The sequence below is a fragment of the Rhinolophus sinicus genome, chromosome 13 (genome assembly GCF_057876585.1).
Source record: "Rhinolophus sinicus isolate RSI-liver-muscle chromosome 13, RSI-T2T, whole genome shotgun sequence".
Lineage (NCBI taxonomy): Eukaryota > Metazoa > Chordata > Mammalia > Chiroptera > Rhinolophidae > Rhinolophus > Rhinolophus sinicus.
In genome coordinates, this window is record NC_142513.1 from 60,445,229 (window position 1) to 60,470,645 (window position 25,417).

Consider the following 25,417-nt stretch of genomic DNA (forward strand, 5'->3'; position numbering starts at 1 on the left):
GTCACAGAATGGCAGAGGGCAGTGAGGCAGGATGCCCGAAAGCTGCTGGATAGAGACCACCTTTCCCACCAGGCTCAGCTGTGCACTTAGGTGGCTATTGCCTTCCTTTAAGAAATTGTACATTTGCTACATGCCAGATACTGCTCTGCACCCTCACGTTTGTCATGGAATCTCCCAACCCTACGAGACAACGTATTATTTTTCTGTTTAAAGGGAAACAGAAGCTCTGGAAGATAAAAGTGACTTTTCTAGGGTTAAAAGGCAAAGTAGCAATCAAACCTAGGTCTTGATTTCAAATGTGGTTCATTCTAGAATCAGTTACAACTAATGTTTTCTATTTTTCCCCCAATCCATCCTCCCAATACACACATACAGTGAAAGCTCCACATTTATGTGTAGGCTTCTGAGACACGAGAAAGTGGTATCAGGAGTGTTCCATTTGCCCCAATCTTGCCATCAAGCCACAGACGCCCTCCTTCACACAGCCTCCCCTCCAGGTTCTCACCGTCTCCTGGCCACAGATCCTTTGCTCTACTTTTAGAGGCGCCCTGCTGTGCCTCCCACAGAGAACAGAGGTCAGAGAAAGAAGATATTTGTTCAACAGACACTTGGTGTGCACCTTTATGTGGCAGGTTGCCTTTGGGGACGGAGTGATGAACCAGGCAGACACTGTCCCCACCTTCATGGAATTAGAGGTCATTTCAGAATTAGAGTGGGGTAAGGACTATGCAGGAGGAACGGTGTGGTAAAGTGCACACTGCCACTGACAGGACAGAAGGGCACATGGCTGCCGCCTTCTCAAGTCTGTTCTTGGCTGACTAATGAAACGTCATGTGGGTGCTGGGGCTGCTGCAGCCACTGACGCGTCTCTCCTCTCCTTTCCCCTTCCATTCCCCAGCTCTGTAGGCCTTGGACACCCTGTTACTTTGCATAGACACAGACTAATATACTCTGACAGTATGAAAGACCTTGGAGATCATTTATTTAGTCTGAACCCTCACTTGACAGCGGGCCCGGTAATGACTAACAGCCACAGGTGTACAGGTACTAGAACCCCGTGAGGTGATAACACGAGCCCTAAGTGCTGCTGGGTGCCTGAATGCCGAGGTCAGCCGGCTGAGGCGTGGGTAACAGAGGGGTAGCTGCAGCAGACAGACAGGGAGCTGGCATCAGGACGGTCTAGTAGAAAGTGACATGCTTTGGCATTGAAATGCCATTATGTATCTTTAGACACCCAGGCTTTTCCAAAGAAAAACAGGGATGTACAAATTGGTGAAGGTGACAACTAAATGTGTATAGATGCTGAGAAATGTCCACGTTGAAAAATGACAATTTTGAATTTTCATAGTCTAACAGAATGCCAATCTTCCTTGGGGAAACTGTTATTCTTATATCTGGAGTCATCTTGTTGTGTAGAAATTCATACTTATGCCTGAAAATTGAATGTGATATAACAAATCTTTAGAAATTCTGTAGATGGGTTATTTACAGAACATTTTATGGTAATTTTATTCAAATACTCCTATAATTGTTATTAAATGACTACCAAAGTAACAGGCTGTTTCCAAAACTAAATCTCTTTTCTAAAATTTGTCTTCAGAAAGTTATACTTTTAAACTAAGTGCAACCTCTTTTCCTAAGAAACTTACAATACCATAAACTCACTGCATCAAAATTTGTATAGAAATAGAACATGTTTTAGAATTTTGGAATTTAAGGTTCAGGTGAGTAAATCCTTCGTAATAGATTTGGAACAGGGAGCCTCATGGTCTTTCACGTAACAAAATGTGCCTTTCGGTATAATCTGTGCCCGTGCTCCAAGGCACCCAATGCTTAGCGTTTCAAACCGAGCAGGGCATCCGGGCCTGGCACCATTCCGTGTCGTGTAGCTCCGCCACCCTTTCACCACACTGTGCTTTGGAAAATGGCTGAAGTCAACACCAGCCATGGATTTCCTGACGCTGCTACCACAGATGTCTGACGAGCTCTGTGCCAGCGTGCTGGTCCACACGACTGGTAGGACACAATCGAAGTGTGTCAGAGCCAGCTGGTCTATCTCCATCCCAGTTCATCCATCTTCCCCTCGTCTGCTTTTCTTAACTAGGCAGCCACCAGTAGCTAAATGAGCCCTTCCCTCACCACCAGTAGTCTAAGACTGAATCAAAAAGTACAAATGAGCTAGGATACCTTACCCTCATCGTCTACTCGTAATTCTGTCATACATCTTTCCAAGATGAGGCTGCAAGAAACTTCTGCTCTAGTGCTCGGCTTTCTGCCCTTCCTGTTTTATTCTATCTCATGTCCCTACTACTCCCGTCTCCTCTCCCCTCACCCCTCCCACTACACAGATTCCCTTTATGCTCCCCCAGTTTTGCTCTGCCCCTTGTTCTTACCTTTCTAGGAGAGGAGACTTTGATTTCTAGTGCACAGTATTTCTTGCCTTCCCCAAACTGGGTCTTAGGTTCAGTGGAGTTCACTAAAGTCTAAATACTTCACAGGGGAAAGCTAGTCTTCCCACTCGCAGCTGCGCATGACAAATAACGTTTAACCAGCCACCATGGAGGCTCGGACATAGCACCCAAAGGGCTGTTAACGACTCACAAGCCAATGATGGTCAGAGGCTGCACAGGTCGTGTGCTGGGAAAGGTGTGGTTCATTTCTCGGGCAATGTTTGAGATGAAAGGAGGCTGCAACCAGGGCCTTCTAAGTCTGAAAACGTCCCTTGGCCTGAGCCTCCCGGGATTTTCTCTGCTTTGTGGAGCTACCCTGTGTGTAGAGCAAGTGCTTAGCAGAAGCAGAGCAGTCAGCCATACCCATTAAGCCTCTGCCCACAATTACTTAAAAAGACGGAATCAGGGCTTCCGATCAAACTATCCATTTCGTAACACCGACGCCGAGCACAGATGAAACACCATCGGCTCAGCTGACTCTGGAGCCAGAACGCCTGGGTTTGAATCCAGCTCTGATCTGTGCTGGGTGGGTTACCTAGCTGCTGTGAGGTGTAGCTTGCTTATTTGGGAAAGGGGACAATACAGTGGTGACAAGCAAACGAGACAGTACGTGTAAGAGTATAGAACAGTCTCCATGAACGTTAGCTGTTTTCATCTGAAAGAAAAGCCCCCACAGCTGCTCTTTCCCTTCTCACCTGGGCCTCAGGGAAGGGGGCTGGAAACGAGTCCTGAAATATCTTAGAAAGTTTCTACCACATACTGTAGCCTTAGTTTTTGCTAGTGAAACACCCCCCCCCTCTGTTCTCTCAAAAGCGGATTTTGGCTTGGGTATCCCGCCTGGACTTTACCTGGGTGATGCCCATGTGTGCCTCATGCACCAGGACAGGCCGTTCGTCCCCAGGTCCTCCTGCTTAGGGACGTCAGCAAAGGCCACACCCACTGTGTAGTCCAAATGCTCGTCCACCTCCACCTCCCAGTAGTGGCGCCCGCGGACCGGAATTAGATTCCCCATGACAGCAACACACCTGGTTGGAGAAAGTGGGAATGCGTGTGACTTGGGGTGACCCAAGCCTGGCTGTGCAGGTGCGTGATGCCAACTTGGGGTGGTCAGTCGGTAGTGTATCTGCGGGGCGATGGGTGCTGTGAGCACCTCACTTGTAAAGCGCACACCCTCAGCCCTCCATGCTCACCTGACTGATGCTGAAGGTAGAAGGTCACTGCACTGTGGGTACTGGGAGAGGGGGACACAAACCAACAGAACAGGGTCTGTGTGCTTTTTAAAAGGATTGGGCTTCTTAGTAACCAAAATAAAGGTTCGGTTCACTTGTTCATCTAAAACAAGGAATGGGGTTGAAATCTCCCAGGACTCAGCAGTCCAGGGAAGTGGAGTGTTTCCCTCTGCCGAGCTCCGCGGAGCCCCTTGCTGTCTGTCCCATGGGTGCTGCCCACTGCAGGAATCGTTGGGTAAAGCCCGTAAGAATAGCTCAGCTGACTTTTGTTTTCTAACCCCGGTAAGAACTCTCCTGCTTCTTCCTCCTCTCCATGCCCCCAACCCTGGGCTGAACGGGCAGAGGTGCGGAAGGATGAAGTTGTTTTCCACTGTGGTAGGTGATTCCCACGTGCACCACGCAGGCGCCTCACACACACGCAGTAACAGGCCGGAAGGAAGGCAGCCAGTGTCCGGAAGAGCCAGCTGCGGGGACAGCCCAGGAACCGGCAGGAGGCTGCAGTTTTCCACCAGTGGCCTTTCCGGCCCCCACGGCCGAGTCCCTTTTCTCCCTCAGAAGATCCTCCTGGCTCTGGAATCCACCCAAGACTTCTGTTTGTGCTGAGTACTGGGAGGCTGCGAGCCACGTTTCATGCTGAATCGTGGAAATGGAACCAGCCCTTGACGTTCACCTATCTGTGTCCTTCAGTTCCTTCTGCCTTGAGTGTCCTATTTCGTGCTGGGTATTTGCCTCTTATTTTAAGTCTTCCTTCAGTCTTTGGATAGAAGGTATAAATAAATCGTTTCAACATTAATGGAGTACAAGTCTGGAAATAGCAGATCTCGACAGAGCCGTCTTTGATGGACCAACCCCGCGCAGGTCACACGCCAGCACAATCACCACCTTCCCCGGCGATTTCCCATGGGTTCACTCCATCGCCACTTCACCACGAGTTTTGAAATAAGGTTTCCCATGTGGGAGACAGAGCACCAGACTAGTAAGCACGGGGAGATGGGGGGCCTAGTTTCTTTCTCCCACAGCCCGACACTGTGCCCCTCATGCCACGGCTTCCTAGTCTGACTCCTCCAGCTCAGGCAGCGCAGGGCTGGACCTCAGGGACCTCGTGTCTTCTGCCGGCACCAGCCTCTCCTCCACCAGGCCCCCAGCCCTTCATTTCTGAGACTTCTGTCCCCCTTCAAGCATGCTTCTGTCCTAACCCAATTTTACGCAAATAACAGTGTGTATTAGGGAGGTTCAAAGAATGTTCTAATGAGCGCTGGGTACAGTATCTACCTGGAAAAGCGGGTGTTTCTGGGGGGCGGCTCCTTTGCGGGGGTTTTCCTCTCGCCTCGTACAGCTCTCAGCCCGTCTTCAGAAATGGTCAGCCAGGGATGGCAGGTGTGCTGGTTCAGGCGGAAGTAGCTGCCTGCAGGGGAGCAAACCCAGAGATCCATCCGCAGCCAGTCAGTCCCCGGCTTACTCAGCATCGCCGCCACGCGGGCGCAGGGAGCGCTGCACATCGCGGGCTTAGTTGCCTGAACTCCAATTTGAACCCCAAGCCCTCTGATTCTAGAGGCTGTCAATGCCTCCACAGCGGCCGGTATTTCTAACCTACAGGGAAAAGGAACTGAGGGGCTTCTTTATGACCAATTTGTTAAAGGTTAGCAAAATCCAACATCCAACTTCCAATTAGGGCGGTGGGGGAGAAGGAAGGCGATTACAGCCATCCCAACATCATGGTTAAAGCAAAGCTCAGCAAAATGTGGTACAGAATACATTTAATAAAACATTTTTTAGTAAAAACTATCCATTATTTAGGAACATAGTAACTCATTCTCCATTATTGTCTCTTGGCCGAATTCTTTTCTTAAGTTCCCATTCTGTCACTTCTCGTTGTCTCAAACCTTAGTTCAAGCGTCAGCATCAAGCTGTTCACAGTTATTTTCACAATCTGATGCTGCTGGAAATGTGATTCGTCATCTGAGCGGACTGGTGAGAAGCAGCAGATTCCCACCTTGCAGCCGACACACGTATGGCCCGCACTGCCACTCTCTAGCCCCAAACAGGGACCACTTTGAATCTATGCTTTTTGCTGATTCAAGTTCATCTGAGTTTTTCACACATACAGTCTTAAAAATTATTTGAACAAACTAATTCAGAGACAGCTGTACAATCAAGAGCTGGCTGTACCTTTCGCTCTCATCTTTCACTGCAATAGCCAGACTTTGACATTTCAAAACAGCAAGTCAGTACAGGATATGAGGAGTGCCAGCCAGCCAACCAGAGGGCACCGGCACAATATGGAAGAAAAGGCTGAGTCCTGATCCCAGCACTAACACCCCAACCTTAGGCGGCTACTTAACCGGTTTTCCCTTCTGTATGGAAGGCATGTAAGTAGGAACTAACCACAGACCTCTCCTTCTGGCGTTGGGAACGAGGACAAAATGACAATGTCCCTCCGTGAAAGATCCCAGTCAAGGGGGCGTTGTCTCCCGAGCCCAGGCCCAGGCTCCCTGCGCCCAGGCTCCCTGCCTCTGCTTCTCATCTGCAGGCCACCCAGTTGGCCGGCCTGAACTGGACTTGCTCTGGGAGGGTGGGAAGAGCCCGCTGGCTTCGGCGCACTTTGGCAAAGCTCAGCACCCAGAGCCAGCGCAGTGCTGGGACAGCAGGAGGTGTACAGAATGTCTCTAGTGGTGTCCCTGCTGACTCAAGGCCTAGACATGAGATGTGACAATTCTATGACATGACGATGGCCAATGAAAAGGGGGAGGACCTGGACTTAGGCCTGTGGGTACCCACTAGAGCAAGACAGGGCCTGGGAGGAGGTGGGCAACCAGAAATCAGTTGGATCAAATGCGGCGACAGGGAGAGAAGCCACAGGCAATGGCTCTTCCTGCAACTTCATAAAGACCCCGCCCCAGGGCTGGTGTTCAGCCTGTGTGAGGTGTGTCTCCCAGGTTCACTGAGACAAGCCTCCAGTCCACCTGAGGGCGTGGAGAAAACCTTGGGTTCTGATGCTTGCTCAGACAGAAAGCGCTGTGTGGTTTGGGCCTCCAGCCTCCCCACCTGTAAAATGGGGCTACCCCTGCGCCCCTTCCCAGCCCAACTTGCCATGTGTTCCTATCTATGAACATTTACGTATTTTCCACTGAAATCACGGTAGCACTGAGTGTGCCACACTGGCCACGTGGGTCCCAGAGCGTGTGGCCCGGGGCACAGACCTGTCGTGTGGATGGTGGCGGGCTCGCCCCTGGCGCTGGGGCCCCCCACGTTGAGGGCACGCACGTAGATCGTGTAGGTCCGCCGCGGCTGCAGCTGCACCAGGGCCTCGCAGGAGGGGATGCCCACCACAGACCTGGGGGGAAGCAGAGTCGCGGTCACCACGGGCCCACGCACCCGGCCTCCCTTCAAATCAGGGGTCACCCATGTTTGCTCCACTGTACACAGCCGGAGACTCACAGCTGAGGACCTGTAGGCCCTCGAGGTCACCGAGCCCTCATCTGCCTGGGAACCCCTCCAGCTCTCCACCAGCCAGCGTGAACGTGAGCCCCCAGACAGCCTTCTGCATGGACACGATATTCTCTGTACATTGAACTCAAATCTCTTGTTTTTGCCTCATGCCATTTTTCCTCTGCCCCTTCAATTCCAACAAAGTGGGTCTTTTAGTTCCTCCTGCGTGTCAAGCTCACTGCTGCCTAGGGGCGTCCCTGTACCCCCTATTCTCAGGCCTCAGTCCTCCCCATGTGTTCAGGTCTCACTTTAAACACCCACTCTATCCAGAGCAGGTCCCCACCTCTACCACCATTCTGTTTCATTACATTCCTTTCTCCTTCATAGCAATGTGTGTTTTATGCCTTTGTTTTCTTGTTTTTTTATCTGTTTTCCCCACTCAACTGTCAGCTCAAGGGCAGGGGATCTGTCTGTCTCATTCACCAGAATGCAGGCACACCACCTGGCACCACCTGGGCCCTCAATACTTGTTGAATGAATGAATGAATGAATGAATGAATGAATGAATGAATGATAAACCGCAGTTGGGCTAAAAACGCAAACCTGAGGTTTAACCATTTATTCACTTCTCGTTCCCTCATCCTTCACCTTCAGTAGCAGCATTCCTGCTACTTCACGAAAGCTAAGCAACCTGAAATGCAGGTTCCTGTGTGTCACAAACTCTGAGCTCCTCTCCAGACGCCATGCATTTCCTGAGCTGTGTCACTGTGTCAGGTGTGAGGCCTGTCGCGCCCAGCACACGACCCCTGGGACTCACTCAGTTACGCCTGAGGCTTCCGGCGTCTCCGCCTGGATCAGCTCCACTGTGTACGAGTCCACAGGGTTCAGGTTCCCAGACTCCCAGCAGATCAGCGCGGCGTCCTCGCAGCTCCGTATCTCTTTGCTCTTTATAACGGGGGGAGAAGGCGCTGAACAAAGGGGAAGGGAGAGGTGAACAACCGTTCTGCCCATATCTAGTCGCTTTATCCAGAGCATGGACGATACCACAACTACTCTCTTCTCACAAGACACTCCAGGGCAAGAAAAAGCAAACCAGTGCCACAGACGAAACGTTTGTGTGCCCACGCCCGCCTCACCCCATTCATGTTGAACCCCAGTTCCCGATGTGATGGCATTTGGAGTCTTTGGGAGGTGACTGGGTCATGTGGGTAGAGGGGACTTGTATAGAGAATGCCGTCACCCCTTTCCTCCCGGTGAGGACACAGCAAAAAGACTGCTGCCTCTGGACCAGAAAGGGCTTTCACCAGACACGGAATCTGTCGGTGTCTTGGACTTCCAGCCCCCGGAACCGGGAGAAATAAATGTCTGTTGTTTGTAAGCCGCCCCGTGTGTAGTGCTCTGTCACAGCAGCCAATCGCACCGAGACGCCAGGGACTCCCTTTCAGCTATTCCTGGAGTGAGGACAGTTGAAAGGTTCCAAAGCCCTGTGACCGAGAGCAGTACTTTTGGACAGTTTGAGACCAACAAGGAGAAAATATCCCTGCCATTCCAGGCATGTAGATTTGCTATATTGCATGAAAGAAAATAATACACAGCTGTTTCTGTCTGTCCAAATGTAATCAAGAGCCCTGCCATTTCAACAAAGCTGTGACTCCTGTGTCCCATTGAATGAAGATCCTGCTACAGAAACAAGTGGCCCCATTACCTGTCATGTACACTGCACACTCACTGGCGGGGCTGACACCAGCCCTGTTCTGAGCTGTGACCCAAAATTCATACTGGGTATTTGGCACAAGGTTTATCACTAAGCAGTATGTTTCTTTGACGGTCATTGTAAACTCTGAGGAAAAAAAAAGAAAAGACTGGAATTCAACCCTAAAATAGGCCAAGTGGTTCTGAAGTCACTGCGCTGCATCTCCCCGTTGCAGATTACAAAGCTGGCCACAAATTCCTCCCACTCCTCTATGCATGCCCTTTGCCATGTGACTTTGAAGAAAGAGGCTGGGCTTAGCCATGTGACTTGCTCAGCTCACGGGACAACAGCAAACATGATGCAAGCCGAGGCTCGGGAAGTGAGCACAGGGGCTTGTCCTCTGCTGCTGGGAATGGCGTCAGCTTCCTGGAGCATGAGACACGTGGACAGAGGCCCCACCACGGCTTGGGCCCCAGCTACACGAGCAAGGCCACGCTTGACCATCCAGCCCTATCCAAGCTGGCCCAGACCAGAAGAACTGTCCACCCATCTCACAGAATTATAAGAAATAGTAAATGTTTGTCATTTTAAGCCAAAGTGGTGTGCCGGTGTGTGTAGGGGTGCTGTTATGGAGCGAAAGCCAACTGCTGTACCCGCAAACATCCCCAGATTCCTGAAAGGCAGTGGTAACTCATTAATCCACCCTCTGATACCAGTTCCCTTATAATAAAGGGGCCCATTTAAAAGATCTTAGATTGCCATGACACAGCCCCAACACAACAGCTTCTCCTGTGTGTCTGCAGAGGGTGCCAACAGGGTGATTCATGGCATAAACAGTGATTAATCAGATCTGACTTGGTCCCCAACCTCCCTTTACCCCTCCATGCCCTTTATAGTTCTTACTCTGACTGCTGTTGCCCTCCCTTATCATTGCTTAACCTTACTCTCACTTTTCTCAATAATTTCCTTCCTTTCCTGGTCCCTGGGCAGAAAAACCACCCTCACCTCCAGCACAGAGAACCCTCCACCTGCACGACTGGGTACGATAAACAGAGCAGTAAGTAGGGAGCCTGTGGGCTTGATTCTCGTCCTGGTTTTGCCATAACTCACGGTGTCCCCATGGACAGCTCATTTCTCTCTGGGTCTCAGTTTCTTCATCCATAAAATGGAAATCTCTAAGTCCCTTACCAGCAATCTCACTCTGACCACATGCACACAGGACAGGCTCTGCCAGACTGGCCCTGATCCCTGATTCCTTCAGACACTCAGCTGGGCTCCTCTGCTGCCTGACCCTCCCCCCTCAGCAGGAGAATAACTTATCTATTATGTGGGGGGGGGGGGGGCGCGGGAGCCAGCTACCCCAGCTCTCACCCCAGGCAGGTCAGTTCCATTTCCCTGGGAAGAGGCTGGGCCGAGAGGGTCCCACAGTGGGTGCCACTCTCAAGAGCTGGCTCAGTCTGAAATGTGGGTCAGATCAGCAGCTGCCCTCACCCCTCATAGGGGTCTGCAAACTAACCCTCCAGTTTCTCCCAGCGCAGGGCTGCTCTGAGGCGAGCCAGCCTGCCCTCACATGCCGGGACCTGACAGAACCCATGAGCCCACCGGGCTTCCTCAGTGAGGGGCGTCCCCACCTTCCTGCACACAGTGCAGTCAGAGACTCATCTCAAGGGCAGATGATCTGTCGGTGCAGATACGCCCCAGAAACCTCAGCCTGGCCTCATGGTACCCCCTCAGTCAGGCCCAACTTGCCTTTCTAGCCTGTTCTGCCATGCACAGCTGCCGGCACCCCATGCTCTGGATAATTCCCAGGTGGCGACAGCTCCAAGGAGCCGGGAGAGCAGATTCTCCCCATTCCCACCTTCCCAGCGGCCCGGAAGGCAGGGCCAGCGTCTCTGAGGGGCCTCAGGCATTCCGGAGCCGTGTTCCTGGCAGCGCCTCACCTGCTGGGTCCTTCCCAGGCGAGCTGTCCCGCACTGGCCGGTAGGACAGCTGGTAGCTCTCCACGGTGTCATCAGAGTATAAGCTCCAGCACACTCGGACCGAGGACCCCGTGGCTGAGTTGGGGGCCTGTGGGTTTATCACTGGGGCAGAAGGAGCTAGAAAAGGGAAAGGGAGAAAAACACCACTAATGAGGAGGCTTCAGTAGAGGCGTGGGGTGGGGATGGCCCCTTTTCCAGGGCCCCTGACCCCCCAGTGTACCCATGGGCTTGGGAAATGGGCAAAGCAGCCCAGAGTGAACAAGGATAGGAGGCCAAACCTCCCAACCAGGAACTGACAGGCAATAGCCAGTTCGTCCATTCCTGCTTTGACCAACCCATGTGAGCTTGGGGAGAAGGGATTGTTGACAGCTGCTCAGACTGGGGTATGGTTTGCAAGTCCTGCACTAGATATGGGTCCGCTGACCCTTCCATGCCATCCGAAAGGGGGGGACAGTGAGGACCCCAGCACTGCCGCCTTCAGTGAGTCTAAGAATGGCCCCCAAGATTTATGACTGAGGACATTCATTCTAGTATGGTTTACGATGGTGAAAAACCTAGAAACATCCAACAGCTGAGGATTAAGAAAACCATGTTGTAGGAGAATTTATCAATGTGAGAAAAATATGCATCATAATTGTTTTGCTAAAAGAAGCAGATTACAGAACAGAATGATTCCATTTTTATCTTTAAAAAATCTATGTAAAGAAAAAACCTGAAAGGATATATATAATATTGTTCACAATATTGTTGGGTGTTGGTGAGGAAAGGAAGGTGAGCCATGCAAAAGAGCTGATTTCTAGAATTATTCTCAGAAATAAGTAATCACAGTAATATTTTTGAGAGCTACCTGGCACCATGTGATGGGACATACATACAGTTCCTCATTTAATTCTCACCCTGTCCCCACAAGGCATTTTCTCAGGTCCATTTTATGGACAAGGAAACCAAGGCTCAGAGAGGTTAGGGAAGTTGTCTTGGGTCACACAGCTAGGAAGTGGCAAAGTTGGGATTCTCTCCAACTCCATAGGATTCCAAAGCTCATCTCTTAACCAATATGGTAATCAAGAAAATAAAATTCAGGCTCCTTATTTGGTGTAAATTAGGAGAGCAGATTATGAAGCTGGACAGGCTACAAACAAAAACTGTTTCGAGGCTGCCCCGGGCCAGATGTCAGCACTCTGGACAGGGAGGGTGGGCGCTGACCTCCGGGAGGTCAGCCTCTGGCCTCACCCTTATAAGCCACAATGACAAAAACATGAAGTAAGGCCGAATGACACCTGTTTCCAAATCTGTAGGATTCTGTAGCCATCAGAGTTTCTAACGCAAAGCTCAGAAAACCGGAATGTGCTGTGCGGTCTGCGCTGGGGGTGTGGTGGGGGGGACGTGCACCTGGGATGGTGTTGATGGAGCCCAGCAGCTGCTCCACGTCGGAGAAGTCCAGGCTCTGGTCTTCCAGGGCAGGCTGCGCAGAGATTTCCACGTCTGTTTTTGTTTCCAGGAAGTTTCGGAGTCTGTTGGTGTAAACAGCACACTAGTAAGGATGGAGGGGCAGCCTCCCAGGGCCCAGCTACTGTGCCGCGCCACTAGGAACACGTAACGAGAGCTTGGCAGAACTTTTATCTCCTTAACGTGCTCCTGGCTGCTCTCCCAGGAGTCACGGGCAGGACTGGTGTGCATTAGCAGGGAGAGGAAGGCGTGGCCATGTCAGAGAGCGGGGGTGGGGGCCATGTACCCACAAGGCCCAGATCCACCACCTCTGACAGCCCTCAGATGCTGACCTGCAAGGTCCCCCACCCCCCATGCCTCCCCCAGCCCGGCTGTGGGGCTTCCTCTCCACAGGGCAAGTGCCCTCAGCTTGGGGACCACGGACTGGGGTCCTGGGTCATCTTACACTCGCTTCCGGGCAGTCACAGGATGTGGAAGTGGAAGGGGCAGAATTTGAAACCAGGACTGTCTTTGGCCACCACCCATGTTCTTAGCCCTCACATTATTAAGCTTCAGTGATCATGCTGCTTTACAGACAGATTCCACTCCCGCAAAACAACCCCTTGCATAGATAAGGAAACGTGGGTCTGAGACTTGTTGGACACCCAAGGTCATGGGGGAAGCAGGACTTGAACTCCTGTCTGACTCTATGACGTTGTACTTTCTGCAAAGCGCAGTCTAGGTCCCGGCACAGCTGGGGGACCCTGGGGACACCCTCTGGATCCCGGCTCCTCCTGGTGAAATGAAGGGCTCGTGGAGGCGACCTGACTGTGGGCTTGCTGGCTGGGCCTCACTACATGCTCCCTCCCTTCCAGACCTAAGATTCTGAGGTTTGCTGTCAGAGGGTCCTTGTGACCTCACTGTCGTTCTGACGTTAGTGCTATTTAATCTTGGGAACAGACACAAGAGCTGGAACTGGGAGTATAAACCAAGGAGAACTGAGTATGTTTAGATATCTAGAGGTATAAGGAACAAAAGAAAATACGTGTCAGAACAAAAGTATTACCTGTCAGCCATAGCCACAGCATCCTAAAAAGGAGAAAAGGAGAAAATATGAAGTTCATTTTGGAAATAAATTTCTTTTTCAAACTATATAGTAATATAAACACATTAAAAAACTTGGAAACTGGGGGTGGGGGAATCAGCCTTATCCCACACTAACAAAACCACTCTTACAAAGCCTGCACAGATTCTTCCATAACTACTGCTTTTATCCCACCAGCGTCACACAACCACTTTGCGTGTTACAAATGGTCTTTGGGACCATCAATCAGAAAGGCTATGTGCAAGCTCATTGAATGGGAACTCCATCGTTTACGTAACTGTTCTTCTGTTGGACGTACCGGTTGTTTCCAATTTCTCACCCTCATAAATAACAGAAGGACATCTTCACATATATCATGCTCTCCACCTTTCGGAGCGTGTCTCGAGATACAGTGGGATCGTGGGACAACGAGGGACCACTGGTTCAAAAGGGCTGAGCACTGAGGGCTCTACTGGGGCCCGCCAACTTGCTTCCCGGCTTCGGTCACAGATCCCTCACCCCAAGCATGGCTAGAAGGTGGGGCTGGTGGGCTCCAAGGGGCCATGATGGGGCTTGCTCAATGTGGGGGCCATATGTGGCAATCAGGAACCTCTTGGTCCTGTGGGGCCTCATGAAGAAAGGGGACTGAGAGACTGAAATTCCCACAGGCCAGCTGCATGGGGGCTTGCTCGGCTCCGGGCAGAGGGGACAGATCTCTAGGTAACCAGGATAGAGGAACAGACACTCAGGTGCTATCTGAGCTACGGTGGAGGGAGGGGTAAGCTGTGGGTGAGCCTGCCTGGCCACGCATGGTGACAATCTCACCGTCATGAGCATCTGTGGCATCAAACAGACGCTCACCATAAAAGCCAATTCCAACATCTCCAGGCAGAGGGGACAATGGAACCTGCCCAGGCAGGAACTGCCATTTCAGTTCATTATTTCATTTTACTTCCTTACTGACCTTTATGAAATCAACCTTCTCTTCATGACACATCTCCTCTATTGTTTCCATCAGTTCTTTACAGGTATCCAGGTTTTCTCCACAGCTGACCAGCTGTCCATATAAGGCTTCCAGTTTCTCTTTCTTTTTGTTCCCTAGAGCTTGTATTTTTTCTTCGTATTTTTGAGCAAGCGTTTCCAAGATCTCGTTGTAATGGGACTCAAAGTTTTGTTCTTGTCTTCCAAAATTCTCCTGCAAGACAGTGGCCCTCAATCATCACTTCGGTACAAGTGGTGTCCGCCCAGAGCTATTTCAGTCTCCCCCTGTCGTCTTCCCTTCTGCCAGGGTGCTGGGGTGGATTTGGGAAGGGCTAGGACCAGGGGTCTCCAGCTAGAACCCTGGGATAATCTTAATTCCAAAAGTACTGCTTTTTCTCCTCGCAGCCTTCTGCCGTCCTCGTCCCCACCACACATCTGTTTTAGCCACCTCCCATCACCATGACAACGGACCAAAGAGATTATGAGTGATGAGTCATCCTACCACTGGAATCTTGGACTTGAACGTGAAGATTTGCACCTGTCTTTCCCTCCTGAGCTCTCAACACCCCATGAGCCTCACCTCCACCCCCTGATGCTTGGATTATACAAACACCAGGGCCACACAGATCCTCCTATCAGCTAAGAGAAAGGTGAAAGGGAAGCGGAATACGGGCGGTGGCCAGACAGGGAGCAGGAAGGCAGGAGGAGGCCTGACAGGACTCACTCCTGGAGCCCAGGGGATGAGAGATACTGACTAGAGCTGTCAACGCCTGGGCTCCATTACTTAGCTTGGAAGCCCAGGGGAGCCCTGTGGGTTCTCACTGATGTCACCCTCATCAGATAATAGAGACATTTCCGAAGAGGCTCGGACTGATCATGCAGGGGCTGTTTACTGAGCACCTACTGTGTGTAAGGCTTGCTCAGAATGGTGGGAGAGAGGGAAAACCAGTAGATGACTCCCTCATGGTGAGTGTAAAAGCAAGAGCTCAGGGTCCTCACTGAGGTGAAGATACTCTGGTCTGAGAGTGAGCTGGCAGTTCAGAGTGTAGGGAGTTTTGTCCTGGCTGGAAGAGGAAGGGCTTGTCCCTTCTCTAGAGGATTAGTGCAGTAGCTCTCCTCCCTTTTAAGGCTGGGGGTGAAGAAGGTCTAGCTTCATGGGAAGGGACCTAATCGTAGTTAATTCATACAAGGGGCTCCTGTTGGTTCAGGCTGAGGCTGCATTAATAGAAGTAGAGCATCCACATAAAGGGAGGGGAGAGGGGAAGCCCCCTAGCCCTCAGTTCTGGTCTGCCTCATCTGGATGGCATCACAGGGGTATACTGCATACTGGGCACAGCCAGGGGGCTGTGATGCGTTTGGGGACAGACACAGAAACTTAACATTATGAGAAATAGATTATGGCTGAGGAAAAGAAGACTTATGGATGACAAGATGAGGTCTTGCAAAGCCTTGTTAAGGCTGGCCCATGAAAGAGTCCTGCCTTGTGGAACGACTGGGGACATAAAGTTGCAAAAGATACAGCCTCCCCACTGAAAGCTTGGAGTTCTGCAAGGAACGCTGACAGGTAATGGGTTCCAGGCAGTGTATGCCCAAGGTGCTGTGGGAGGGCAGAGGGAAGGGTGAAGGGAGAGGGGCAGCCGTGACACCACGTTCTAAGGAAACAGACTGTCTGACTCATACCGGACACAGCTGCTGCCCCAGCCACTGCTGGAAGCAACGTGAGTCTGACAGGCTCATCAAGCCACTCTTACCTCCACGGTGATAAAAACCTCCTCTAAGTGACTTGCAAAATTTTCCATCTCGATAATCTGCTTTTCCAATCTGTACATGTTTTTGTGAATTTCATCCTATCAAACAGAAGATCACAAGAAGACATTAATGCTGCATCTTTTCTCCCTCTTTTGCAGAAGGCATTTGAGATTGATTCCCTGCACACGTACTTGAGGTGTAGATGTAATTTCGAGAAAGAAGAACCAAGAAGACCTTACCTTGGCGTTTTCCAGTGCTTTACTGAGTGGGGTCACCTCGTGCTCTTTGTGTTCATCAAAAGCCTTGTCCAACGCTCTTACTGGAGTTCTGCACGTGACACAGAAGACGTCGGCAGCTTCTTCCTCGTCCTCCTCCTCCGGGATGACGTAGCACTCATACTCCTCGCTGGCACGGCCGTGTGTGTACCTGTAGGCTTCCCGCAGGTCCTGGCACTGGCCCTCCGAGCCCCAGCCTCCGAAGCCCAGGGCCTCGGCCTCGGCTGCCTCCCCAGTAAGTCTCCAGTCTCTCTGCTCCCTGGCTGGCTCTCTCCTCGCCATCACGTAAGGAGGAGACTCCGAAACCTCTATTCTCGGCGTGTTTTCATCAACAAACTCATCCCCTAATTCATGGTCATCTTCAAGTCCGTATAAACGGACAAGTTCATCCACTTCCCCTTCAAAGTGTCTCTGAGGCTTTCCTTTTGCTGCTCCTCTTGGCTCACTGGTTGTTTCAGCTGGGACGTCTCTTCTCCTCCGACGGCTTTCTTCCGGGAAGATTGGCAGTCTATCTTCAGTGTCATACAGATCCATGGGATAGAAGTGGAAGTCCCTGGGGGCTTGAGACCTGTCCAGCTCCGGTGCCCCCCCAGCTTCCTCCTCCATAGGCGCTCTGGAAGCCCAGGGCAGCACCTGTGCACTAAAAGGATCCTTCCTGGATGGTTAATAGTGGATATCCTGGGTCCTAGAACACAGAAAGAGGAAAAAAAACTCGATTTCTGAGGTCACTGCAGGAGGTGGTCATTAGATTGGGCTCAACTCATTCACAAGTTTTAAAAATCATCCAGGCAGCTCAGGGGTGGTTTCACTTGGAACCATCTGTAAAGAAAGATTTGCTTTCTACTGGAGGAGTGTTAGATAACGTAAATGTTCTAAGGGGACTCACAAGCAAAAAAGTTTGAAGACCACCGATCCACACACACAAAAAAGATGACCTTTTTGTTTAGAGAAGCAGGGTTCATTTTTGTTTTCTTTTCCCAATTAACTGCACAAGTCACAAACAGGTACAGCTGATGTCCAAACACTGGCCTCAATTTCCATGCACTGGAATGGTTGCACCACGGTAATAACCTGCACAAATATTTCACCAACAACACATTCCTACATAAAACCAGGAATTATGTGAGCTGCTTATCTTATTCCCTAGTATCTTTTTAAAAATAACTTTACTGGAATATACTTTATATACCATATAATCCACCTGCTTTAAGTGCGCAATGCAACCACTTTCAGTAACTACCTCGAGTTATTTATGCAGCCATTACCACAACCCAGTTCCTAAGACCCCCTTTAAAAAAAAATGGTGGTAAACTGAATCCTTAAAAAAACCACAAAAACTAATATTATTAAACTATTCCAACATGATACATGTGAACTAGGTCTTGAAGAAAATAACAAAAGCAAAGAAAATTTTAAGATATAGTTTAGCACTTTTCCCCCAGCTGTAACTCTTACGATCTAAACAGCTCCCCTGAGTCCCCACTGTGCGCTCAGAGCCAGCAGCCAGCTGTCTGTCTCCTACGTGCTCTGCACAAGTTGTACTTGTGCACAGAAGTCAGGTTCAGTGGCTTCTCCTATCAGCTTTGCTTATCTTTCTGCACTGAGGGACTGCACTTTGTCACCTCTGCTGACACAATGTCCTTTTCATATCCCAAAGCTATTTAAAAAAAAAAAAAAGCCTCTCAATTGCCTTCCCACTACTTCCACTTTTGATGGCACATTTTCTGCTGGCTTAACTGTGAAACCCGGGGACACTGCCCTGCGCTCTCTTGACTGCTTGGGGCCATTCGATCTTGTTGACCCTCCCTTGTCCCCCTGCTCAGCTGTGACCTCCTGCTGGGCCACTGACGGCTCAGCGCTCTGCTGAGTCCCTCCCCTGGGCTGCTCTTCACACTGCCATTCCCCAGGCTTCCATCCTCCTTCCTTTCACTCTCCACCTGCTCCAGGTGTTCTCGTCCACTCTCACGGCTCCCATGTGCCCCTCGCTGCTCCCAGCTCCAAATCCTTGTCTGTGGCCCTAACCTCTGCCCCAAGCAGAGGCAGAGAGGTGTAGAGAAGCAGTTGTCTTCCCCAGTCACTTCCAACTCGGCACCACCAGATGGCGCTCATGGCCCCTTGCTTTTCCCACCTTGGTGTCTGCTCCAACCGGTCTCCCAGGCCACAAGCCTGATGGCGTCCACAGACCACACTAGAAGGTGCCTGGAGGCCCAGCTGGCTTGGCAGACTCCAGAGAAGCCACTGTCTTCAGCTCAGCCTCTCTGCACTCTGGCCTGGATGCCTGTGATGTCCTGAACTGATTTGCCTAGACCCCAATCTCCTCCCTGGATCTTCCTATCAGAGGCTCCCTTTTTATCCCTGTTCTTCAGCCTCTATCTGCACAGACCAAGGATTGCTCAGCTTTTCTACCCATGTCTTCCCTCGGGGAAAAGAACTCGGCCCTTGTTCAAGTCTGGGCAGAGACGACACTTTGCCCCAGTGGTCCAGACCTCCCTCTCACTCCTGGGGACAGCCAGCCAGGTTCCTCTGCCTGTCCCCATGCCCTCTGGTCTGTCCTGTGAGCCACAGGGAAAGGCTACGGGCGGTGACGAGGGCAGCAGAGGACTGCCCTTGTCCCACAGCTGGCTCCGTTTTAGGAAGGTTTGATCCAATGATGGAGACCTGCCCTGCACTTAACCTGGTGGGCCACCTCTGTCTGGGACTCTGCACCAAGTATCACTCCCCGAATTTCACTGTGACTATACCCCTCCTAGGAAGTCCCTGACACATCCCTCGGGGGGCTCACCCCGGCTCTCGCTGATGGCAAGACAAAAAGACAAGAACCGCCCAGTCTCCTCTGACCACGTGGGGACAGACCCAGCCTGGGGAGCCCCGGGGGACCTCCTCTCTTCCCTCCTTCATTCAGAGGTTCCCACAGGGTGCTGTTTGCCCACCTCCTCTGTCAGCACCACAGCCGCAGACTTCCAGCAGCCACTAGGGGACAGACTCTGCTATCCTCACCCCATGCCACACATACACCTGGCTTCTGGGGTCTGGATCTCCGTAAGGAAACTACTCCTGAGACTCCAAGACGGGGCACATTACACTTGGGGTTCAGAAAGTCTTCAGTGCCCTTCTCTGATGTTCCCAACTCTTCCTTCGGGAGAGGGTGGTAAACACCACTTCAGTAACGTCTGCTGAGGCCGAGTCCCACCACCAAGCCCCACGCAGGACTGACAGACAAGGGAGCAGACCAGTGTGTCCTGGACCACCAGCAGGCCCGTGGGGCCCTGGCCCACCCACTGGGTGCGGGGAAGGGACAAATGCAGGTCCCTTCCAGAGGCAGTATCACAAAGCAAGTGGCTCCGTGGCTAGTGCTTTGCCTCCCCAACATCCGTGACTCAGGAAGATCCTAGAGGCCAGATGTTCTTTTGGGGGCCTCTCCTAAGAACCCTGCCCACCTTTAGGCCCTGGCGTGTCCTCACCTGCTTTAGGGGTGGAGAAATGTGGCCTCACGTGAAGTAGGGCACCTCTTCTCCCCACAACTGAAAAAGCGTAATCATGTGAAGCCATGGAGGTAACTACACTATTGTGGTGATCATTTCACACGAGTTCCGTGTATCAAATCATCACGTTTTACCTTAAACTTTCACATTGTGATGTGTCAATCACATCTCAACACAGCTGGGGGAAAAAGAGTAACCCCACTGCACAGAAACAATGCCTCACCATTAACGCCTGCATGGGCTCTGGCATGGCAGCGTGGGGTAAGTTCTCAATAAATGTCAGCTGCTGTTGTTATTATTGCTAGTATTAGTACTATTGTGTGGACCTCAGCCCCTCCCACCTGGTCACTCACGGAGGCTGAGGACCAGGGTCAGAAAGTAACAAGTCACAGTGACTACTGTGGGGCTCACTCTGTCCCTTGAAAACAGCTGGAGGTGGGAGAAGGCACCAAAGCAGGGCAGCCAGGCACAGACACTGGCTATGAGATCGCCGCTTCTTACCGCAAGAGCTCCCAATAGGCCCAGGCACAGCAGTAAAATTCTAGGGATGCAGCATCCCTTGGAGAACATCTAATTCCAGTGTCCGATTTTAGGACAGCAAAACTGAGTTCCTGTGAGGGCAAAGGGCCTGTTTCATTTCACACGGCTCGATCTGGGCTACTCTGTTTCAAGCTCTGTGCTGGGTGCAGGACACATAGCCAGGCAGGTGAAGAGCTGGACGTGGACACAGCTGTCCACTAAACCACACCGACCACACACCGCGGAGTGGCCCACTGAAAGTAACACATTTCCACGTGCTGCCAAAAGGGAGAAAAGCAGAATTCTGTTGGACCAATAAATCATCAAGAGAAATTCTTTCAACCAGAAGCTGGACTGTGAAACGCCAACTTGAATTGTTCCACAAACAGGAAGACCGGAAATCACCGAGCACAAGTGCTAATAAGAACATGTTTTTCCAGCCAGCATTTGCCTTCTGAAGTGAAACTGCCCTGGGAGCTCACATCAAAAAGGAATTCTGCAACATACTCCCACAGCTGACACTCACTTTCCCTTCAACACCCAGACTCTTTCAGTTTCTTAGCAAAATATCCAGAATTTGGGGAGAAAGGAACATTAATAATAAATGATCATTTTATAAATGATGAAACTGAGACTTACAGAAATGAAGCAAGAAATCAATCTATAATGACTATATTAGCTAAATAGCTTCTACTCTACACCACAGGCTGCCATTAAAAATAAAAAGACTTTTGCAAGTCTTATATGGGAGGTGTGTCCCTGTGCTTTAATTAGAAAAGTCACCCCCAAAAATGCTGTTTAACCTTTTATGGGTCACAGGTGCCTCTGAGACGCCACTGAAAGCTGTGAATTCTCTCCCAAAAGTGAGCCCATAAGGGCATAAACAGTTTTACATATAATTTTAGAAGCTCACCCATGTAGCACCTAGCAACTCCTGAGCCACAGTGAAAGAAACCTGCTTTAAAGTGTGAGCTGTTGGGCCCGGTACACAAAATGGTTCAAATCAGCTTTACAGACACAGTCCAAACCTTAAAACTTTCTATGGGAGAAGAAAGTATGCATAACAAGTGAAAAATGATAACAATGTTTTTCAGTGTTCAAATCAAAGCATGGGATTATGATTTGTCAGCGGGCACATTTAGGGTTCCAAACTGTTTTAGCAAATAGGCCCCTGCACTAAAAATAACCGCAAGACACATGGCAGCAATCACCAGCCTCTCTACCTACATCAGAGGCTTTCACACCCCGTACCAACACCACATTCAGTAAAGGAGACTCCCCTGCTACAGGCGGCACAGGAAACATTCACACCGTTTACTGTAATTTATACATCTGCAATTCACGATGCTATCTCTTCGCACCTAAAGGAAAGATATTGCATTAACACTGTGGCATAAAGTTACTGGGTTTCAGTAATACGATTTGCATGAGAAGAATATGACTATATAAAAACTTGCCTGCTAATTTCAGGGTCCATGAACTCCTCTTTGAACGCTGAGGCTGTGGATAACCGCTAGAAAACTGCACCCCGGTTTTCCCTCTGTGACCTCTGCGTGCCCGCAGGCTGCCCCTGCCTCTTTTACACCAGGGCTCTGCAATGGGGGAAAGGCGATGGAAACACGAGCTGGCTCCAGCTGCAAATAGCAACAGGCCTGCTATGAGTGAAAGCCCAAATATAGACCTGCCCAGGCTGTCCTGCCACTTCTGCTCAAGTGTCACCAGCACAGGTCACATGCTGTCCCGAGTTACTTCTGACTGTGGGGATTTGAGTCCTTTGGTTCCACCGAGGGACTTGATGGTTAGTCGTGTACAGAGGGCCGCCAGCGACACACAAAGGACTTCTGAGAGCCCTCACACTGTCCACCTTCCCCCTGGGCTAAGGGTCTTTTTCCAAAGTGCGTTGAAAAACCACAACTCTAAAGGCAATCGAATGCAACCTAATTTTGTTCTTCCATCATTCCTTTAACGTTTACTCGGGGTGGACACATTGCCCACTCTGGATAAAAATCCAGCAGCCCCATGACTTTCTGCTCCCTCCTCTGCCACACGCAGTCGTAGTGGCACTTGAAGGCATAGGCCCCATTCAGTAATTAAATGTATGATTCAATATATTAATCAAAAAGTCACACTGAGTTTAGCCAGCATCAAAATCTTCTCCCCTCCCCAGCTTGGGCCTCTCGCGCTGGAAGCCTTCCCTTGGACAGGAGGAACGAGGGGCCTCTTCTCCCCACCCAGACCGCCTCCCTGAGCTGCTGGTTTGGACGCTAGAGCAGCATCAGACAGCTCCCATTTGAGTTGCTGTCACAGTGGGAGCTAACTGCAGGCTCTGGGGCGGATAGATGCTTAGAGCTGTCTTTCCCTCTCTCCCGCTCCCTTTCATGAATCTGAGCTTCTGTATTTCTGGAGTTTCCCATTATGGAGCCCTTGCCCCTGAAGTTCTCACAACCAGGCTGAGAACCTCTCTATTCCCGGAGGGGCGGGGGTCCTCCCCTAAGCCCTGGTGGGGAGGTCTCTCAAAGCCCAAGGTCTCTCAAAGGAGGTCTCCTCACCCACGCAGCTGGCTTTCGGAGGCAGCGTCTAGGTGACTCCTTGGTGGCTTTGGCTTCCTGCTGGCCCACATCCACATCCTGGGAAGCAAACTCTGGGATGCAGATGTCCCAATGTGGCCACCTCCGCTGGCTCTGCCACCAAAGCAACCAAACCTTGTGCCTCAGGCCACCACTGGCCCACCTGCAGGAAAGACAGCAAGCTCTCAGACGGGTCCCTTTGAAGACCCCTCACTGAGCTGGGGGTAGTGTGGGACTTCCAAACCTCCCCCAAGTCCAACAACAGCTCTCTCCAAAGAAATCACACCACCAGTTTCCCTTCCAAACATCCTCTTTTTATTTTCTGATCCCTTTTTATTTTCTTCATTCAGCTGAGACCATGAATCAGGCTCTGGATCATTTCCTTTCAAAGTCTGCAGATGGTGATTTGATCTCAGAATTTTATATGTATTGTTTTTTGGGTCCTCAATCAAAACCTCATTTTTAAGATACCATTACTACAGGGCACCCAGGAAGTAAAAAATTAGAAGCAAAATAAAATGTCTAAAGCAAAAAGAGTTGAAAGAAAAAATTATGCAAAGATGTGTGTACAAGAATGTTCATCACAGCATCGGCTACACAGGCCGAAAATTGAAATAAATCTATGTCCATCGTGGGGAAGTCATTAAATTAAATCACAATATGGTCAATTCAATATTGGAAGTTATTAAGAATGATGTAGATGCCGCTTTTTTAAATGTGGAAATGCCCACAATATACTGAAAGTAGAAAAAGAGTATGCAACATATGATTACAATATAATCACGTATGTACGAGTACGTATGTGAGAGGGTTATTTCTTTTGAGTTATTTTACTTTTTTCTTTATATCGTTGATAGTGTCTATTTTCATAACAATTACATGTACCTTTTATTAATTTTTTAAAAATCTTTCTTTTTCATGGTAAAATAATATATGGTATTTGGCTTAGAAATAAGCAAATACTACAAAAGTGAATCTAAACCAGTCGTGCATCCTGGTAACAATTATTAGGTTTGTCTATTTTCCCTTTTTTTTTTCCCTAAGAATTTACAAACTTATCCCCCTCTCATACACACAAATTAGAAAATAATTATAATTAGAAAGTCTGCTACCTTCATTTTGAAAAAGGAAATGAATTAGAAAAACTACTAAATTAGAAAAACTACTAGAAAAGATAAAGTATAAAACAAATACAGTAAAAAGACATGCTATAAATATTTTAAAAGAGATTTAAACAGACTACTAAAGAATTATAAGTAAATCATATTAGCTAAAGTAATATACGCAGTAAAAAATAGTCTGAGGAAAAATAAATCACTTCAGCTGAAAGGTTCTCTCTCCAAGAGGGACTGAGTGACAGCGAGAGCAGCAGTTCTGAGTCCAAGGCCCACAGTCCCACACAGGTATGAAAGTGGGGGGGACCTTCAGACAGATGCAACTCTAGACCTAGATGCCTTGGGATCACCTTCAAGGGGGAGACATGCCCTGACCATAGTTTCAGCCGGGTCCTGTTTTGTTTGGTGGGTATTTGTTGTTGTTTTACCTTGGGCATAACAGCAAGTGCAAATCTGATTCCAGGCTGTCCCAGCTCACAAACCATGCAAAGCTCCCTCACTGGTTCCTGAATCAAGCCCGCACAGCCTGGTTTTGGTGCGAGGCTCCTGGTGGCTCCCTGGGCATCTCCCCTCCCCACCCCCCACACCGCTCAGGGCACTCACAGGATGGGCGCTAGCAGGAGGTACACACCTGGGCACAGAGCAGGGCTGTCTTGTTCCCCGTTGATAACAGGTCCAGCTCCACCCTAGGCTCCATCCTCACACGCAAACTAGATTTCCCGATTTCCTTAAACAGGTCTTCAATAGTCAAGGGGTCTTGGTTAGCTGGAGTGTCTCTGTATCGTGTGAAGTTTCTTTTCTGGGTGGGTATGTTTTCTTAGTTCTAAAATGAAGAGTCAGCAGATAGGTTTTAATTAAATATGCTTTGAGGACAGTTACCTTTTTGTATGGCCCCCCTCTCCGTCCCTGCCCCGCCCCCAAACAGGCACACAGCAGACCCTCCATAAAAGCTTGTTGAATTGATACTAAATGTGTGGCTCGTACCCAGTGCTTGCGCTTAGAGGGTCTCAATACATAACTTCTGTTTAATTTAATGTTTGCTCTCTCCAACAAGTTGTGTACCTTCCTTGAGAGCAGGAATGATGAATTCACTAGGGCCCTGACGACAGAAGAAGTTATCAGCTGGGGCCCGATTCTCAAGAGCTCACAGTAACTTGTTTCACAAATACCTTTCCCACGTCAGTAAGTACAAAGGTATTAAAGGTGAGGCAAGAGTGGGAATTCCAGGACTCCAGGGGACGTTGCGACAGTGATTGACTCCCAGGGCTGGGTCCCAGGCAGACCTTTGGCCTTTTCATTGGTTGTCGCGGACCCTCCCTCTGTCACGCGGCCAATCCCGGAAGCCTCTGGAAGCCTCCAGCGCTGACCGCCAATCAAAAGTGCCGGAGGGGCGGTCGTGGGGCACTGACGCGATGACGGTCCAGCGAAAAATGTCGCGGC

At 50.1% G+C, this 25,417-nt stretch overlaps 1 protein-coding gene across 9 annotated transcripts; it reads right to left on the minus strand.

Annotated features, from left to right (window-relative positions):
* Positions 1–952: 952 nt before the first annotated feature.
* FSD2 (fibronectin type III and SPRY domain containing 2) lies at positions 953–25,399 on the minus strand. 9 transcript variants are annotated; one of them, XM_074318323.1, is made up of 16 exons: positions 25,261–25,399; positions 24,609–24,800; positions 22,845–23,025; positions 21,753–21,887; positions 16,259–16,979; positions 16,022–16,117; positions 14,254–14,484; positions 13,272–13,294; positions 12,170–12,291; positions 10,742–10,897; positions 8,814–8,948; positions 7,926–8,076; positions 6,880–7,013; positions 4,952–5,084; positions 3,299–3,475; positions 953–1,432 (listed from the first exon to the last, which is right to left on the minus strand). In XM_074318323.1, the coding sequence occupies exons 5-16, from the start codon at positions 16,898–16,900 to the stop codon at positions 1,180–1,182; spliced, it is 2,253 nt and encodes a 750-aa protein (XP_074174424.1). In that variant the 5' UTR covers positions 16,901–16,979; positions 21,753–21,887; positions 22,845–23,025; positions 24,609–24,800; positions 25,261–25,399; the 3' UTR covers positions 953–1,179. The 9 variants fall into 9 exon arrangements, with proteins under 9 accessions (XP_074174424.1, XP_074174426.1, XP_074174427.1 ...); XM_074318325.1 differs by having other exon boundaries at positions 21,753–21,929; positions 25,147–25,374; XM_074318326.1 differs by having other exon boundaries at positions 21,753–21,929; positions 25,040–25,374.
* Positions 25,400–25,417: the final 18 nt, after the last annotated feature.

Excerpts from the sequence above, each read along its gene's own strand:
- FSD2 (XM_074318323.1), bottom strand. The coding sequence starts at position 16,900 with ATGGAGGAGGAAGCTGGGGGGGCACCGGAGCTGGACAGGTCTCAAGCC. Across the intron at positions 12,292-13,271 it reads GCTGTGGCTATGGCTGACAG|ACTCCGAAACTTCCTGGAAA; the intron begins GTAATACTTTTG and ends TTACACCAACAG. Across the intron at positions 3,476-4,951 it reads AGAAACACCCGCTTTTCCAG|GTGTGTTGCTGTCATGGGGA; the intron begins GTAGATACTGTA and ends TTCTCCAACCAG.